At 41.2% G+C, this 19,623-nt stretch overlaps 1 protein-coding gene across 1 annotated transcript in view; it reads right to left on the reverse strand.

Moving 5' to 3' along the window:
- LOC106585718 (GDNF family receptor alpha-2) overlaps nucleotides 1-19,623 on the reverse strand; it is a 62,182-nt gene that overhangs the window by 22,782 nt on the left and 19,777 nt on the right. Inside the window, exon 4 of the mRNA XM_014172255.2 lies at nucleotides 12,482-12,845. Coding sequence (XP_014027730.1) covers nucleotides 12,482-12,845 — 364 coding nt within the window. The remainder of the gene's footprint in view (nucleotides 1-12,481; nucleotides 12,846-19,623) is intronic.

The raw sequence follows: 19,623 nt of genomic DNA on the forward strand, positions 1-19,623 counted from the left end.
CTTATTCACCACGTGTACTATTTACATGATAAGTTTTGGAAGCATAAATATGATATAACATTTCTACCATGACGATGAGACTGTGGGGGTGGCTAGGCTTGGCCTGTAATGATTGCAGCTTCCTCTATCCGTTCCCTCAGCGATTACAGTACACTAACTGGGAATACGGTAATCCATGTATTGAAATGATCTGCACAGCTCTCTCCTGCCCTCTCTCCAATTCCTGCTCTTATGTACAGCCAACAAGCAGAGCACGTCCTAGCTTTTGCAGAGATCTGATTAAAGCAGTGTACTGTTGTATATGAGTCATTCGTTTGGCGTGCTTGTGCAAGCCAACATTTACAGTATTACAAGTAGATGTACTTTGATTGCTTTTGTTACTAGTCTCATTTTAGGTAAGGCAAAGATAGAAATGTGTTCAAGCAATACACAAGAAACAGGCTTTTAAGGCTAGTGGAGAACTAAGAAAAATGCTGCCTGTGTCTTGAACAGTCTTCTGAAATGCCATCTGGGCCAATCACCTTCCTGGTTTTGATTCCCTCCTCAGTGGAAACCTCTGTTGTCCTATAAAGCAGAGCTGGCCTTTTCAGTTGGATGTTGAGGTGGGGTGGGGGCCTGATATATTGTAAGCAAAGTCCCGAGATGTACAGTATCTGGGTCGGGCTAACTGTTCAGTGATCGATAATCTCTCAGCTCCCTGCTTTGAAACCTATTGGCCAAATAACTCAATCAAAGAGCACACAGTAAAGCAAGAGGAACAGAGGAAATAAATCAAAGATAGAAGTGTTGCATTGATTGTTTGGCCAATCAATAGTGTACATACAAGACTCACTGAGCTCTGCAGGGCCTACTGTTCTGGACCTAGAGTACACAGGGCACGTCCTAATATAACTATCGTCACTCAGCAGACCCTGCAGAGTAAACACTATATCCATCAGCAAGGCCGAGGCAACACAGGAGGAATGCTCTGTTTGTGCAGACTGATGAAAAAACATCCGCAATGGAACTAAAGCCAGGTGTGAGAGCAGGAAACAGCCAATGCCTAGTTCTTGTTCAAAGCTCTTCAGCTCTATGTAGCTCCCCCACAGATCCGACTATGCTGGTACTGGATGTCTGTTGGCCTCTGAAGACAGGTTAGACAATTATTGCATCTGAGCTCCTAGAGTGTGTGGCTCTCCTTTTCTTTTTCAAGTGTTCTACTCCTCTAGTCAGCACCTCACCTACACATGTGTGCATTTCTTTCGCCTCCAGATTAGCCTCTGAAGACATGGCTGGAGATCTATACCACTGTGGCCAAACCACTGGCCTCTCCTGCAGTAGCTACAGCAGGGTTGATTCTCTATCCCCACCAGTCAACTTTCAGATGAAATGGGGCTGCTCATGTATCGGCCTGTTTGGAATCAGGCAGCACTCTTGGAAGCCTGTAGTTCAATGATACACTCCTTCCATCCTGTATCCACCCATCCTTGGTATGGGGAGGCAGGAAACAGCCAATGCCTAGTTCTTGTTCACAGTGAAGAGGGCCTGAGATATTCAATGATGTAATGAGGCTAGGACGAGTGCGAAGGCAGGGCTGCTTTACAATTGTCTTTACTTGCAGATTAATGCATATTATCTAGTATTTTGTATTTTATTAGGAACCCCATTAGCTACTGCTAAAGCAGCAGCTATTCTTCCTGGTGTCCACACAAAACATAAAACATGACATAATACAGAACATTAATAAACAATAAAATCTCAAAGGACAGAACTGCATACATTTAAAATAAGAATACACACATTTAAATGTTTATACCATAACGTTCCATGCATCATACACTCATAATCATCATCAATGTTAACGGCAATACTGCAGCCATTCATTTCCACAATGCTTTATCTAAGCTGGCCCTGATGTCACAGCTCCAGTATTCTGTAAACCCCAGAGAATCTCACAACATCAGGAAGTCACACGATAAAATAACAGCAACAATCCCTGTCCTTGGTCCTTGTACCTTCAGCAGTCTGAAGCCAATATTGTCAGCAGATATCAAAGCTGATTTGAACATTCTAGTCTAAGATCCTAAACCGAGCACAAACAGATCATGTGCAAATTAGATGGCTCAAAATATAGGCATAGTACAGATGGGTAGGTGGGTAGAGATATTGAGGTGGCAGGTGACAGATCTGCCACTACCAGAATGTCTTACTTTGTGGCCAATTAGTATGGACACATAAGGTTGAAATAAACAATGGGAATATTCAGTAAGACTGATTAATTGAATGAGCATCTTAGTGACATGCTCTTGCATACCAGACATATTTTTCTTAGTAGGGGCATTGCACCCTTGTCCAGTATCTTATTATGGTCACACTGACCCACTCCTATCTTATTTCCACACATTGCACTATTGACCTCCATAGGGCGTACAACAGGGGAAGATAATAACCTCTAACAGACTATTTCATACGTGTCACAATAAGAAAGTGCACAGCAGACACATGGGGGGTGAAAAGGTCACCCAGAGCAACTTCACCTGACCATAGATTACACAAAGCTGACGAAAAGCAATTATGAAGACAATCATAAATCGGAGGTGAGACGATGGACCTTCCACACACTAATAACACACTGCATGGATTTACTGTAAGAAAAGGGATTGGGAGTTTTTTTCTATTACGACTGAGCCTGGGAGGCCAGGAACCTCTATTCAAGTAGAATGAATGTAAAGTGACATTCCAAAATTGGACACTGCAGGAATAGTTTGAAACAGTAAACTTGAGCTAAACACAAAGGCATCATGCGAACTAACACTAAAGAGTTAAACAGCATGCCAAACTATGAATGTAACACACAGTTAAGACGCCACATTTTCTAGACTTTCAGCTACTCAACAAGAAGGTCTGATTTCATTACTACTAAAACAGGACTCAGGCGGTAAGCGTAAATATCCAGTCCATTTAAAAAACTGGAGGCCTCTAACACTTCAATGTTGTGATGAAAAAATCCTGGTGAAATTCATAGCACATAGAATGAAAAAGGTTTTTACCAGATATTATTCATCCTGATCAGACAGGTTTTTCACATGGACAATATACTGGAGATAATATACGACAATTACTTGAAACAATTGAACATTATGAAACACCGAAGATACCAGGTCTGGACTTCCTAGCAGATTTAGAAAAGATGTTTGATAAAGTACAACTGGAATTTATATATAAATGCCTGGATTACTTTCATTTTGGTGAATCTCTTATACAATGGGTTAAAGTTATGTACAGCAACCCCAGATGTAAAATAGTAAATAATGGTTACTTCTCAGAAAGTATTGAGCTTTTTAGAGGAGTAAAACAAGGCTATCCGTTGTCTCCATATCTATTTATTTTGGCCATTGAAATGCTAGGTATTAAAATTACATCCAACAAGAACATTAAGGGGTTAAACAAGCCATACAAGCTGGTTACAATTTCAGTTTTATCCTCCAGAAAAAATAGAACAAATATTACAATTAATGTTGCGGTTAAACTCAAATATACTGATTAATACAAAAACATTCTTTATGGAAAAAGTGTTTAAATATTGTATTATATTTGTTAATGATATTATGAATAGAAACGGAGGACTTATGTCACATATGCAGTTATTGAAAATATATGGGAATATCTGCTCAATCCAACTTGACAACCAACTGATTGCAGCACTACCACAAAAATGGAGGAGGCAAGTGGAAAAGGGAGAAGGTAGGGAACTTGTTTGCCTGCCGTATATTAAAGATACAAATTGGCTGAATAGAACTGGCCTAAATAGGAAAATATACCAGTTTCATTTGAGGACAAAAATGTTGACAGCTGCAGTTGCAGACAGTTGCAAAATAAATGGGAAGAGATTTTCAATGTACCAATTCCATGGCACTTGGTTAATGAACGGGTACAAAAAAACTACACTTGATTCAACACTTAGAAATATTCAATTTAAATTATTATATACAATTCTTCCAACCAACAGAATGATATATATATGGGGCATACAACAATCTCAGCTCTGTAAATGTTGCTGTGAAGAGACAGAATCAATAGATCATTTGTTCTGGTATTGCCCCTATGTAGCTTGTTTCTGGTCACGGGTTCAGGAATGGTTAAAAAATCCCAACATGCACTAAAAATTAACTTTACAAATAGCAGTGTTGGGCAATTTGGAAAGACATAGTCAGTCAATAAATAATACAAAAATACTAGTAGGAAAGGTTTTCACCTTTAGCTCACAATCTGTGGATACTATACGATTAGAAAGGTTGGAAAATTATATAAAACATCACAATACAATTGAAACATGTATGGCACATGGAAACCAAACGAGGGTGGTCTATGGTGATAGGTGGGATGGGCTGAGAGTGGCTGAGGGTTGGTAAAGTATGATTGTTATGTGACTGCTTTATATACAGTTGAAGTCAGAAGTTTACATACACCTTAGCCAAATACATTTAAAGTCAGTTTTAAACAATTCCTGACATTTAATCCGAGTAAAAATTAGCTGTCTTAGTTCAGTTAGGATCACCACTTTATTTTAAGAATGTGAAATGTCAAAATAATAGTAGAGAGATTTATTTATTTCAGTTTTTATTTCTTTCATCACATTCCCAGGGGGTCAGAAGTTTATATACACTCAATTAGCATTTGGTAGCATTGCATTTAAATTGTTTAACATGGGTCGAACATTCCGGGTAGCCTTCCACAAGCTTCCCACAATAAGTTGGGTGAATTTTGGCCCATTCCTCCTGACAAAGCTGGCCTCCTTGCACGCACACGCTTCTTCAGTTCTGCTCACAAATTTGTGGCTTCTTCCTTGCTGAGTGGCCTTTCAGATTATGTCGATATAGGACTCGTTTTACTGTGGATATAGATTATTTTGTACCTGTTTCCTCCAGCATCTTCACATGGTCCTTTGCTGTTGTTCTGGGATTGATTTGCACTTTTCACACCAAAGTACGTTCATCTCTAGGAGACAGAACGCATCTCCTTCCTGAGCGGTATGACGGCTGTGTGGTCCCATGCTGTTTATACTTACGTACTATTGTTTGTACAGATGAACGTGGTACCTTCAGGCGTTTGGAAATTGCTTCCAAGGATGAACCAGACTTGAGGCCTACAATAATTTTCTGAGGTCTTGGCTGATTTGTTTTGATTTTCCCATGATGTCAAGCAAAGAGGCACTGAGTTTGAAGTTAGGCCTTGAAATACATCCACAGGTACACCTCCAATTGACTCAAAGTATGTATATTAGCCTATCAGAAGCTTCTACAGCCATGACATCATTTTCTGGAATTTTCCAAGCTGTTTAACCTGTTGGGGCTAGGGGGCAGTATTTTCACGGCCGGATAAAAAACGTACCCGATTTAAACTGGTTACTACTCTTGCCCAGAAATGAGAATATGCATATAATTAGTAGATTTGGATAGAAAACACTCTAAAGTTTCTAAAACTGTTTGAATGGTGTCTGTGAGTAAAACAGAACTCATATGGCAGGCCAAAACCTGAGAAGATTCCATACAGGAAGTGCCCTGTCTGACGATTTGTTGTCCTTCTGTTGCATCTCTATCGAAAATACAGCATCTTTTCTGTAACGTGATATTTTCTAAGGCTTCCATTGGCTCTCTAAAGCCACCAGAAAGTGGAATGGGGTGTCTGCTGTCTCTGGGCAAAGTACAGCAGCAGAGTTTGTAAGTGGTCAGCCTGGGGACAGTCAGACTGAGATGCGCATTCACGAGACTTCTCAATTTTTTTCTTTCAGCCTTTGAATGAATACAACGTTGCCCGGTCGGAATATTATCGCTATTTTCCGAGAAAAATAGCATAAAAATTGATTTTAAACAGCGTTTGACATGCTTCGAAGTACGGTAATGGAATATTGTGCATTCTTTTGTCACAAAATGCGCTCGCGCATTACCCTTCGGATAGTGACCTGAACGCACGAACAAAACGGAGGTATTTGGATATAACTATGGATTATTTGAAACCAAAACAACATTTTTTGTTGAAGTAGAAGTCCTGGGAGTGCATTCTGACGAAGAACAGCAAAGGTAATCCAATTCTTCAAATAGTAATTCTGAGTTTAGTGAGCCCCAAACTTGGTGGGTGTGAAATTAGCTAGCCTGTGATGGCCGAGCTATGTACTCAGAATATTGAAAAATGTGCTTTCGCCGAAAAGCTATTTTAAAATCTGACATAACGTTTGCCTAAAGGAGTTGTGTATCTATAATTCTTAAAGTAATTGTTATGTATTTTGTCAACGTTTATCATGAGTAATTTAATAAATTCACTGGAAGTTTTCGGTGGGTATGCTAGTTCTGAACATCACATGCTAATGTAAAAATATGTTTTTTGATATAAATATGAACTTGATTGAACAAAACATGCATGTATTGTATAACATAATGTCCTAGGAGTGTCATCTGATGAAGATCATCAAAGGTTAGTGCTGCATTTAGCTGTGGTTTTGGTTTTTGTGACATATATGTCTGGTTGTATATGTCTGCGTATCGCTGCAGAATGCTGTGGTAGCCATGCTGGTTAAGTGTGCCTTGAATTCTAAATAAATTACAGACAGTGTCACCAGCAAAGCACCCCCACACCATCACACCTCCTCCTTCATGCTTCACGGTGGGAACCACACATATGGAGATCATCCGTTCACCTACTCTGCGTCTAACAACGATACAGCGGTTGGAACCACAAATCACAAATTTGGACTCATCAGACCAAAGAACAGATTTCCACCAGTCTAATGTCCATTGCTTGTGTTTTTTGGCCCAAGCAAGTCTCTTCTTATTATTGGTGTCCTTTAGTAGTGGTTTCTTTGCTGCGATTTGCCCATAAAGGCCTGATTCACACAGTCTCCTCTGAACAGTTGATGTTGAGATGTGTCTGTTACTTGAACTCTATGAAGCATTTATTTGGGCTGCAATTTCTGAGGCTGGTAAACTCTAATGAACTTATCCTCAGCAGCAGAGATAGCTCTGGGTCTTCCTTTCCTGTGGCGGTCCTCATGAGAGCCAGTTCCATCATAGCGCTTGATGGTTTTTGTGACTGCACTTGAAGACACTTTAAAGTTCTTGACATTTTCTGGATTGACTGACCTTCATGTCTTAAAGTAATGATGGGCTGTCGTTTCTCTTTGCTTATTTGAGCTGTTTTTGCCGTAATTTGGACTTGGTCTTTTACCAAATAGGGCTATCTTCTGTATACCATCCCTACCTTGTCACAACATAATTCATTGGCTCAAACACGTTAAGAAGGAAAGAAATTCCACTATTTAACTTAAAACAAGGCATACCTGTTAATTGAAATGCATTCCAGGTGACTACCTCGTGAAAGTGGTTGAGAGAATGACAAGAGTGTGCAAATCTGTCATCAAGGCAAAGGGTGGCTTCTTTGAAGAATCTCAAATATAAAATATATTTTGATTTGTTTAACACTTTTCTGATTACTACATGATTCCATATGCGTTATTTCATAGATGTGGTGTCTTCACTATTATTCTACAATGTAGAAAATAGTAAAAATAAAGAAAAAACCCTGAATGAGTAGGTGTGTCCAAACTTTTGACTGGTGCTGTGTATTGTCAAGGATTGTGTGGTTTCATGAGTTAAGTGCTGTGAAAAAGTATTTGCCCCCTTTCTAATGTTCTCTACTTTTGCATATTTTTTATACTGAATGTTATCAGATCTTCAACCAAAACGTAATATTAGATAAAGGGAACCTGAGTGAAAAAATATCACAATTACATATTTATTTCATAAACAAAATTATACAACACCCAATGTCCCTGTGTGAAAAAGTAATTGCCACCTTTTGCTGCAATGACTCAAACCAAACACTTCCTGTAGTTTGGTTTAGACTTTTTCATGCAGAACGGCTGTAACTCAGCAAAATGTGTGGATTTTCAAGCATGAACTGCTCGTTTCAAGTCCTGCCACAACATCTCATTTGGGATTAGGTCTGGACTTCCAAAACTTCAAATTTGTAAATTTTTTGCCATTTTCATGTAGATTTGATTGTGTGTTTTGGATCGTTGTCTTGCTGCATGACCCAGCTTCAGCTCACAAACAGATGGCCTGACATTCTCCTGTAAAATTCTCTGATACAGAGCAGAATTCATGGTTCCTTCTATTAAGGCAGTCGTCCAGGTCCTGAGGCAGCAAAGCAGCCCCAAACCATCACACTACCACCACCATGCTTGACCGTTGGTATGAGGTATTATTGTGGAATACAGTTTTTGGTTTTCGCCTGGCATAATGGGACCCATGTCGAACAAAAATAAATGTGTTTGTTTTCTTCCAGACCCCCCAAAAAAGGTATTCTCATGTGATTTAATCATTGACATGGACTCAGAACATCCAATTTCGTTGTTTCTCTATGAACAATTGTACATTTGAGAGTGAAAACACACAAAAAAAATGAAACCAAGAAAAATAAAACTGAGAACATAATTTGGGAAAATATAAAACAGAAACCATAGCGCACTACTTTCTCTTGTACACTAAGGACCCCGGGAAGAGTTGCATCGGAGAGGTGCTCTGTCAAGTTGGTTGTTAATTTATTTAAAAAAATATATATATTTTACCTTTATTTAACTACGCAAGTAAATTAACAAGAAATTCTTATTTTCAATGATGGCCTAGGAACAGTGGGTTAACTGCCTTGTTCAGGGGTAGAACAACAGATTTTACCTTGTCAGCTCAGGGATTTGATCTTGCAACCTTTCGGTTACTAGTCCAACACTCTAACCACTAGGCTACCTGCTTCTCGAGAACATTCAAAGTCATCTAATCATTGCTATACAGCCATGTTCAAGTCTTGTCATAGAATTTCAAGCCGATTAAAGTACAAACTGTAACTCTGTCGCTCAAGAACATTCAATGTCATCTTGGTAAGCAACTACAGTGTATATTTGGCCTTGTGCACGACCGGTAGACCCATGGGGCAGCGCACAATTGGCCCAGCGTCGTCCAGGTTAGGGGAGGGTTCGGCCGGCAGGGATGTCCTTGTCCCATCGTGCTCTAGCGACTCTTGTGGCGGACCGGGCGCATGCAGGCTTACACGGTCGCCAGGTGTACGGTGTTTCCTCTGACATATTGATGTGGCTGGCTTCTGGGTTAAGTGGGCATTGTGTCAAGAAGCAGTCGTGTTTCACAGGATGCACGGCTCTCGACCTTCACCTTTCCCGAGTCCGTACGGGAGTTGCAGCAATGAGACTGTAACTACCAATTGGATACTATGAAATGAATGAACATAACAAGATTCAACAACTGAGACATAAACTGAACAAGTTCCACAGACATGTGACTAACAGAAATGGAATAATGTGTCCCTGAACAAAGGGGGGGGGGGGTCAAAATCAAAAGTAACAGTCAGTATCTTGTGTGGCCACCAGCTGCATTAAGTACTGCAGTGCATCTTCTCCTCGTGGACTGCACCAGATTTGCCTGTTCTTGCTGTGAGATGTTACCGAACTCTTCCACCAAGGCACCTGCAAGTTCACAGACATTTCTGTGGGGAATGGCCCTAGCCCTCACCCTCCGATCCAACAGGTCCCAGACGTGCTCAATGGGATTGAGATCCGGGCTCTTCACTGGCCATGGCAGAACACTGAAATTCCTGTCTTGCAGGAAATCACGCACAGAACGAGCAGTATGGCTGGTTGAATTGTCATGTTAGACTGTTATGTCTTGATGAGCCTGCAGGAAGGGTACCACATGAGGGAGGAGGATGTCTTCCCTGTAACACACAGTGTTGAGATTGCCTGCAATGACAACGAGCTCAGTCCGATGATGCTGTGACACACCGCCCCAGACCGTGACGGACCCTCCACCTCCAAATCAATCCTGCTCCAGAGTACAGGCCTCGGTGTAACGCTCATTCCTTCGACGATAAACGCGAATCTGACCATCAACCCTGGTGAGAGAAAACCGCAACTCAGTGAAGAGCACTTTTTGCCAGTCCTGTCTTGTCCAGCGACAGTGGGTTTGTGCCCATAGATGACATTGTTGCCGGTGATGTCTGGTGAGGACTTGCCTTACAACAGGCCTACAAGCCCCCAGTCCAGCCTCTTTCAGGCTATTGCGGACAGTCTGAGCACTGATTGAGGGATTGTGTGTTCCTGTGTAACTCGGGCAGTTGTTGTTGCCATCCTGTACCTGTCCCGCAGGTGTGATGTTCGGATGTACCGATCCTGTGCAGGTGTTGTTACATGTGGTCTGCCACTGCGAGGACGATCAGCTGTCCGTCCTGTCTCCCTGTAGCGCTGTCTTAGGCGTATCACGTACGAATATTGCAATTTATTTCCCTGGCCACATCTGCAGTCCTCATGCCTCCTTGCAGCATGCCTAAGGCACGTTCACGCAGATGAGCAGGGACCCTGGGCATCTTTCTTTGGTGTTTTTCAGAGTCAGTACAAATGCCTCTTTAGTGTCCTAACTTTTCATAACTGTGACCTTAATTGCCTACCGTCTGTAAGCTGTTAGTGTCTTAATATCCATTCCACAGGTGCATGTTCATTAATTGGTCATGATTCATTGAACAAGCATGGGAAACAGTGTTTAAACCCTTTACAACGAAGATCTGTGAAGTTATTTGGATTTTTACAAATTATCTTTGTAAGACAGGGTCCTGAAAAAGGGTTGTTTCTTTTTTTGCTGAGTTTATTTATATACACTGCTGTTCAAAAGTTTGGGGTCACTTAGAAATGCCCTTGTTTTTGAAAGAAAAGCCATTTTTTTGTCAATTAAAATAACATCAAATTGATCAAAAATACAGTGTAGACATTGTTAATGTTGGAAATTACTGTTGTTGCTGGAAACGGCTGATTTGTAATGGAATATCTACAGAGGCGTACAGAGGCCCATTATCAGCAACCATCACTCCTGTGTTCCAATGGCACATTGTGTTAGCTAATCCAAGTTTATCATTTTAAAAGGCTAATTGATCATTAGAAAATACTTTTGCAATTATGTTCGCACACCTGAAAACTGTTGTGCTGATTAAAGACGCAATAAAACTGGCATTCTTTAGACTAATAGAGTATCTGGAGCATCAGCATTTGTGGGTTTGATTACAGGCTCAAAATGTCCAGAAACAAAGACCTTTCTTCTGAAACTCATCAGTCTATTCTTGCTCTGAGAAATGAAGGCTATTCCATGCGAGAAATCGGAAAGATTGAAGATCTCGTACAACTGAAGATCTCGTACAACGCTGTGTACTACACCCTTCACAGAACAGCGCAAACTGGCTCTAACCAGAATAGAAAGAGGAGTATGAGGCCCCGGTGCATGACTGAGCAAGAGGACAAGTACATTAGAGTGTCTAGTTTTAGAAACAGATGCCTCACATGTCCTCAACTGGCAGCTTCATTAAATAGTACCCACAAAACACCAGTCTCAACGTCAACAGTGAAGAGGCGATGCTGAACACTGAAATCTAAACTTTAGGATGTCACAGGAGGAGATTGCAGTCCAACATTCTTTATCTGATCTTCTTTTCCTATTTACCATATATAAGGGTATATAAGAGTATGATAATTCATTTCAGCAATACCTGCATTTGGTAAACAGCTTGCTCACTTATGCACGTACACACATAGGCCTGTAAGGTGGCAGATACCCTAGTGGTTAGAGTGTTGGGCTTGTAAACGAAAGGTCACTAGTTCAAATACCTGAGTTGACAAAGTGAAAAACCTGACGATGTGCCAGTGAGGAATGCACTTAACCCTAATTTGCTTCAGGGGTGCTGTATTACCATGACTAACAACACATTTCACTGCACCTATTTGGTGTGTGACAATGAAAACATATATTTTAAGTGGATGAGTGGATGCTGCACCCCTCAAACACATTAAATAGATGGCTGAAAAAGACAGATCCTCAGGTGGGTGGGGCATGTGCATTTCTAGTTTATACTCTTGTGGGGCAGGCCAGTAACCAGAGGGTTGCCCGTTCAAAAAGCTAGGCTGACGGCTGCACCCTTGAGCAAGTCACTTAACCCCTAACCTGCTCCAGGGGCGCTGCTCTTCGGCTGCTCCTATGCTTCTTTCAGCCTTGTGTGTGTCATGTCGTGTCTGGACGGTAGGCAATTAAAGAACAAAAATAAACCTTTTCGTTTTTATGGACAACAAAGTTGTACCTGTATGTTAAAATATGTTGATGTTACACGTTAAGATACAGTGCCTTCAGAAAGTATTCACACCCCTTGACTTTTTTTTGTGTTGTTTTGTTTTGTTACAAGGTGGGATTAAAATGTATTTAATTGTCATTTTTTTGTCAATGATCTACACAAAATACTCTGTAATGTCAAAGTGGAAGAGAAATTGTAATGTTTGTAAAACAAAATATATATTAAAAATAAAACACATACACATACACATACAAAAGTATTCAACCCTCTGAGTCAATCCTTTTTTTATGGAAGTATGGACACACAGACAAATCACCACTCTTAAATCTCTTACCTGCAGAGGGGGTCTTGGCGGCAGTTCTTCCTTAGCTCCAGGCAGTAGGGTTTGACTTTGTCCTCGAAGGAGCAGAAGGGCACGATGGTCTGCCTCCTCCGTTCAGCACAGCCCTGGTCCTGGCAGGGGCAGAAGAGCAGCTGGTGGCTGTAGTTGGTGGGTACACGGTCCAGGAACTGCCTAAGGGCCTTGTGACAGCGCTTACGGTTACACGGTTCCCCTTTGCTGCAAGTGGCAATGTAGGAGGAGCGCTGTTTCTTACAGGTGTTGTTGAAGTTGCAGGCCTTCGCTGCATCCAGGCACGGGTTACAAGTCTTGCTGGGGTCAGAGCAGGTGTTGGCTTTAGGGGTGACAGTGTGCATCCCTGCAGAGAAGGGGGAAGGGGAGCATTGGAAAAATAATATGCACTTAACTATCTATTGCAAAGCTGTGTTGTTATTATGGGTCTGACCTATAGCATTTGTTAACTGGCTCGTGACAAAATTATTTGACACCATCATGATAACACAAGTTAAGTTGATGTGCTCCGACTATTTATGACCATTTATGTTGTCAAGTTTGTGAGTGCTGAAAGTGGGCTTCATGATGATGGTCTTAGTGCTCTCCCTATGCTAGGGGTTATTCAATATCATATATTTTTTCCAAGCCAACACCAAGCCATCTGAGACTTGGATAGCTCGCCTATATCCATTCTTACTGAATAATTGATTTGGAGAGGCCTTGAGTGAAATGTGAATGAATAAAGTTGATTCTGCTCATTTGATTGCTTCATGTCTCCCTGGATTCTTCCCACCACTAAGAAAGAACATGATGTACCACTGTAACTAAACACCATGACACAGACCTACTGTTTACAACATGTGAATTAGATGTCTTGTTGCTTATTGACATGTGTAATTGGTTTGTGAGTATGGGATATTAAACACAGGAGCTCAAGGACATGGGAAAGGCTCACTGTATTGTGGCCTATTGGACAGTTTAAGTGGCAGATGAACCATTTCCTTTACTTACTGTGATCACACCATGTCATCTAGATATCGTAGAAAACAGAAGTCAATAAATGTGCATAGTCTGAGAGGAGTTTGGACTAGTGGTGGTACATGCCCATCTGCTTTTGAGATATCACTAATAAAAGAGTATCACATTCACTCACATTCCGCTTCCCTTATATTTAGGCTGTATTAGAGAAGATAACCTCCCTCTTCCTGTAGATGATGGTATTTCAGAGGGTGCGCTGGCTTGGTGACATCCAGGGAGATTCATCTCTTATTAAACAGAACCAATCTCACTCTGTGTCTATCACACAGCATTGAGGAAAAACCTTTCCGATGGACTGCATGAGCAGCTGTACTGTCTGTAAGTGGTGTATCACAGATGATCAGTCCTAGAAATGCCATACACAGAATGGACATCACACAAACACGGAGCATTTCCATCCAGGATTTAACCACATGTTTTACCCAAAAGGCTCAGGTTTTTCTGTTTCCATCTACGCAGGCCGGCACCCATGTCTCACTGGACCTGCTCTCACCTGGGGCCAACGCCAGGCCACTGGTACATTCCAGCTTGCATTTACATAACAATGGCTAACTGTGAACTTTAACACCTTCTCACAAAGCAATTATTTTCATTATGCAGAAGTTGTTGTCACCCCTAGCTATGGAAACACAATTTCCCTAGTATAACATCAAATCAAATCAAATTGTATTAGTCACATGCGCCGAATACAACAGGTGTAGACCTTACAGTGAAATGCTTACTTACGAGCTCCTATCCAACAATGCAGTTTCAAAAAAATACAGATAAGAATAAGAGATAAAATAAACGAGTAATTAAAGAGCAGCAGTGAAATAACAATACGAGACTATATACCGGGGGGTACCGATACAGAGTCAATGTGAAGGGGGCACCGGTTATTGGAAGTTGTATGTACATGTAGGTAGAGTTATTAAAGTGACTATGCATAGATGACAACAGAGGGTAGCAGTGGTGTAAAGAGGGGGTGAGAGAGGGGGTGAGTGGGGGAGGGGGGGCACTGCAAATAGTCAGGGTAGCTATTTGACTAGATGTTCAGGAGTCTTATGGCTTGGCGGTAGAAGCTGTTTAGAAGCCTCTTGAACCTAGACTTGGTGCTCCGGTACCGCTTGCCGTGCGGTACCAGAGAGAACAGTCTATGACTTGGGTGGCTGGAGTCTTTGACAATTTTTAGGGCCTTCCTCTGACACCGCCTGGTATAGAGGTCCTGGATGGCAGGAAGCTTGGCCCTGGTGATGTACTGGGCCGTTCGCACTACCCTCTGTAGTGACTTGCGGTCGGAGGCTGAGCAGTTGCCATTCCAGGCAGTGATGCAACCAGTCAGGATGCTCTCGATGTGTATAGGGTGTATACACTAGTGGAACAGGTGTTACAGTCGAAAGAGCAACAACAGAACCCAAAAAAGCTAATGATTTCTCTTTTTCAACCACATGGACACATATTCGCAACTTCCTGTCGATAGAGGGAAAATGAAAAGGTGGATTTGATTTTGTAAAGATTGGAAAACATTTTTGCTTTGTTAGCTTTGCCTTTATCCCTCTGTCATCAAGGCTACCCCAAGGAGGAGAACATGCTACGTCAAGGGCTGTGGGATAATCTGTGATGATCTTTATGTACGCCGATGAATCAACATTATACACATCAGCTACCACAGCAAGTGAAATCACCGAAACACTTAACAAAGAGCTCCTGTCAGTTTTAGAATGGATTATTAGTAATAAGTGAGTCTTAAATATATATATCAAAAAACTAAAAGCATTGTATTTGGGACAAATCATTAGTTAAACCCTAAACCTCATCTAAATCTAGTAAAGTATAATGTTCCAATTGAGCAAGTTGAAGAGAATAAACTGCTTGGTGTGTAACTCTCAATTGTAAACTGACATTGTCAAAACATATTGATTCAACAGTTGCTAAAATATGGAGAGGTATGTCCAAGATAACGTGCTGCTCTGCTTTCTTGACATCACAATCAACCAAACAAGTCGAAACAAGCTGGACTACTGCCCACTTATATGGTCAAGTGCTGCAAAAAAGACATAGGCAAATTACAGTTGGCCCAGAACAGAGCACGGGGGGCTAATATCAACAACATGCATATCAATCTCTTCTGGCTCAAACTAGAGTAGAGATTGACTGCATCACTGCAGGTCTTTGTAAGAGGTATTGACGTACCGAACTGTCTGTTCAATCGGTTAAGACGCAGCTCAGACACTCATCCATAACCCACAAGACTTGCCACCAGAGGTCTCTTCACAGTCCCCAAGTCCAGAACAGAGGCTAGGAAGCACACCGTACAATAGAGCCATGACTATATGTAACTGTCGTCTACCTCAGGTAATTCAAGCTAGCAGTAAAATCAGATTAATAAAACAGATAAAACAACACCTCACAGCACAACGCGGACTGTGAAGAGACACACACTAACATACACACTCTAAAACACCCACTCTACACACACCCACACATTATTCTTAGTAATGTAATGTAGTATTGAAATGTAAGAATGGAGCAATGTACATTTGTATAATGCACAATGTTTTGTATAATGTTTTCTCTGTTTGGACCCCAGGAAGAGTAGCTTCTGCCTTGGCAACAGCTAATAGGGATCCTAATAAAATACTAATACTAAATACTAGATTGGACTCCAAAGAAAAGCTGATATTAGCAGCAGGGAATGAGGCCAAACTGGGCCAAACCTGGCCAAAGCGGTCCAGAACCAGGCCAGTCCAGCTGGAGGGGTGGTTTGGGGTGCTGTCCAAAGACGCTACACATAACAGTGATGGATTGCAGCTCCTAAATCTCCTCTGGCCATCTGCAGCCTGTAATGTGGGGCACAGGGGTTCCAGGATAAAAACGAAATAAGAGAAGGAAGAGGTACAAATATTTATTTATTTATCTGACCAAGCAGTGCAGTGGTGTGAGGTTTTACTATTTGTGATTGGGGAGAAGAGATTGAATTGGGTGCTCAAAGCAGAGAGATATCCTGACACAAAGGCCCTCTACATATAATCAGAGAGAGTAGCTGGATGGAAGATATATTGTGTTACCGGAAAATCATATTTTTGTTCTAGTGCATTATGAAAGGTTTTGCCTATACACCTTTCAGTAATGCAAGAAGGGTGATAGGCAACTTGCAAAAATGGAAGGCTTGTTAATTACAGCAGGTCATCACTGACAAATGGAACAATGTGCCGTCTCCTGCCAAATGATTGGACCACCACTTACGTACACCTGCTCAAGTGTTTTCAATTAACCCGGCCAATCATCATCACGATCAGCCCTTCACACGAGCTCTAATGAACATACATTTCTGATATCTCTTCGGTGCAGTCCCATTGCTACACACAGTAGATACAGCCAGTCTTGGGAAACCTCTTGGAATGGCCTCACCATCACAATACCCTGAGCCTTCTTTGCATGCAAGTCAGAGTCATGTTTCTCATGCAGTGCACGCTATGTAGCAACATGTGTGGCTTTAATTGGTTTTTGGCACGCACAAAAATACACTGAATTTCTTTTATGATAACCCCGCTCTTTGACTGAGCTATAAACAGGGTTATAATAGGGCGTTCGTCCACAGCGCTCATAAATTAAAACTATGTGATGGCCATCTCCTGAAAAACACAGTGCAGTAAGTACAGCCCAGTCAAGGGATCTGGATTTACGCATTTTCCAGAGTAAGGGATCTTCCTTCCACAGTAATTGCTCTCTCTCTCCCTTATTTGAAACCTGCACTTCATATATCATCCTGGACTCCAGGGAGCAGGAGTTCAGTACAGGTTAGAGTGGGGCTCTTGGCTTCAGGTATGCTCACTGTAATTAGGATGGGTGCCAAAGTTTGGATTTAATATAGCCCTTGGTGAGTGTGCAGGGGCTTGCTAGAAAGTCTTTAGTCCATACCCCTGGGAGCATGTCAAGCATTTCCATGTCAAAGGATTCATCCGTTTTTTAGCTCAGGCTTGTGTCACAGCAGGGTTTCTACACGCTACTACATTTGCCTACAGAAAGCCTGACTGCCCATGTTTGGGATCTGCTATGGTATCAGTAGAAAAGCTGTTTTATAAGCTGTATTATGTGCTCTAATAAGATAATGGCTGCTTTACCAGTTCAGAAATGTTTTCCAAATTTGACAATCATTCATATCAAACCTGAGACAAATATCATTGCAGCAGAAATATGCAAGTGAGTCGATTAAAATCTCTATCAAGATGCTGGCATTGCTTCACGTATTCCCCAAACATTAGCGTAGAATGTCTAATTGTACCAACAAAACCAACTAATGAGGGTTGCCAGGCCCATGTTTGGAGGATTATTCAGTATTCTATTTAATACCACCTTCTTAGAATAACGCTGACTGCACAAACAACTAATACATTACCCTTAGACCCCCAACACTCATTAAGTGTCCGTGGAGAAAACGAAGAGGCAACTGTGAGCTAATTGTAAATGTAAACGGATTATAACTACACATAGTACAGCAGCTGAACAACGACAGTACACTAGCACACATCAGGGCAACATTGTCTTTGACAATGAAACAGTAATTGTTATGAGGGTAAGGTGAGGACATCTAGCATTGGGCTGCATGCTGATCCTTTTTCCCCAGCCATAGAAATAGGTTTCTGAAATGAATTAGATGATGGGCATGTGGAACAGAGAGGTGAGAGGATTATTAGGCAGAGTAAGAAGGTCTAACTAAGGGGAGTCAAACTTAACTCCTGGAGGGCCGGTGTGGGCTGCTTTTTTAAAAATCCTGGACTCTGCATAGATAATAAGTGAATTAACTCAAAATTGGGTCACAAGGACAGAATAATTTGTGTACAATAAAATAGAAATTACAGTCAATTATATATTTGTATGCTATGGGATATCTTGAAATATGACAATCATTTTCATCTGGGCTTTGATGAGGGGCCAACCGGTTGAGGTGGAAAAATGATACGAGTACTATCCAATATCCATCACAATGCCCGAGAGTAAGACTATGGTCTTGTACAATTTGAAGTAAGAAAATGGTGGACTTGTGAGTGTTGACTTGGCAAAGCAGACTGGCATTCTCCTCTCTGTCAGTTGCTTTGTTACCCTGGCCCTGTGTTCATTTGGAGATACAGTGGAGTGGGTTTTTTTTTCTCATCAATGTTTTCCCCCCTTATCTCTCTCACTATAAACTCTTGAAGTTGTAGAGATTATTTTTCAATTTTCCAACCTTCCTCCTAGAGAGTGTTTTTCGCCATCCTCATCAACACAGCAAGATATCACATTCCCTGAGCTTCGGTTCAGTTTACCGTTTTATAAGTGATTAAGCACACTTTTGTGCAGTTGAAATCAAAGGGAAAAGTATTTCAGAGAACAACTGTGTAATTACTTATCTGTTTGCCTGTGGGCTTTTCTCACTACCACAATCAATGATTCTGTCCTCTGAAATTATAAATAATGAGTAACCTAGGGCAGGAGGCTAAATGGATTTAGGAGAGCAAATCAGATTTTTCACCTTTGAAAGAGTGTAGGAAACATTTTTAACAAAAATTGACATATTAATGAGTCCCAAACGCATTTTAACATGTTTCAAATGACCTGAAAAATGACCAAGACGTAAGCTACCTGAGCTCCAACAATTTTAGTACTATAGAGTAAAGAAAAGCAGATGGCCTTCTTAACAATCCAAAATGCCAAGGTATTCAAAGCGACTTCCAATTTATATTTTGTCTGGTGCTCTCCTTTTTTGATATATCAAACCAGTATATTTTCAAACAACCATGTCATTTGCTGACTTCAAGCTAAAGGGATTATGCAAAAAGCATGTCTTTCTTGTACCTCCAAGACATGAAACAAAGCATGAGGCATCGGCCAGGAAAAGCAAATGTGGCATCTCTGCTGTATACTGCTTTTGGCAAATGAGGCTGGATCATCCTCCGGCAATTTCTGTAGGAACTGGATGAAAGAAAATGATTGGATTTTCAAGTGACTATAGCCTATATCTCCTATAGCTGTGGCAATGGCCCTGCGATCCTCCAATCTAACCTTCATATTCTTTTGCTGTGTCTTATAATAAGATCTGCATTGATTAGTAATGCCCTCTCAGTAACAACCAGTTAATTAAATGT

Source organism: Salmo salar, chromosome 24 (genome assembly GCF_965601325.2).
Source record: "Salmo salar chromosome 24, fSalSal1, whole genome shotgun sequence".
In the NCBI taxonomy this organism is placed as follows: Eukaryota; Metazoa; Chordata; class Actinopteri; order Salmoniformes; family Salmonidae; genus Salmo; species Salmo salar.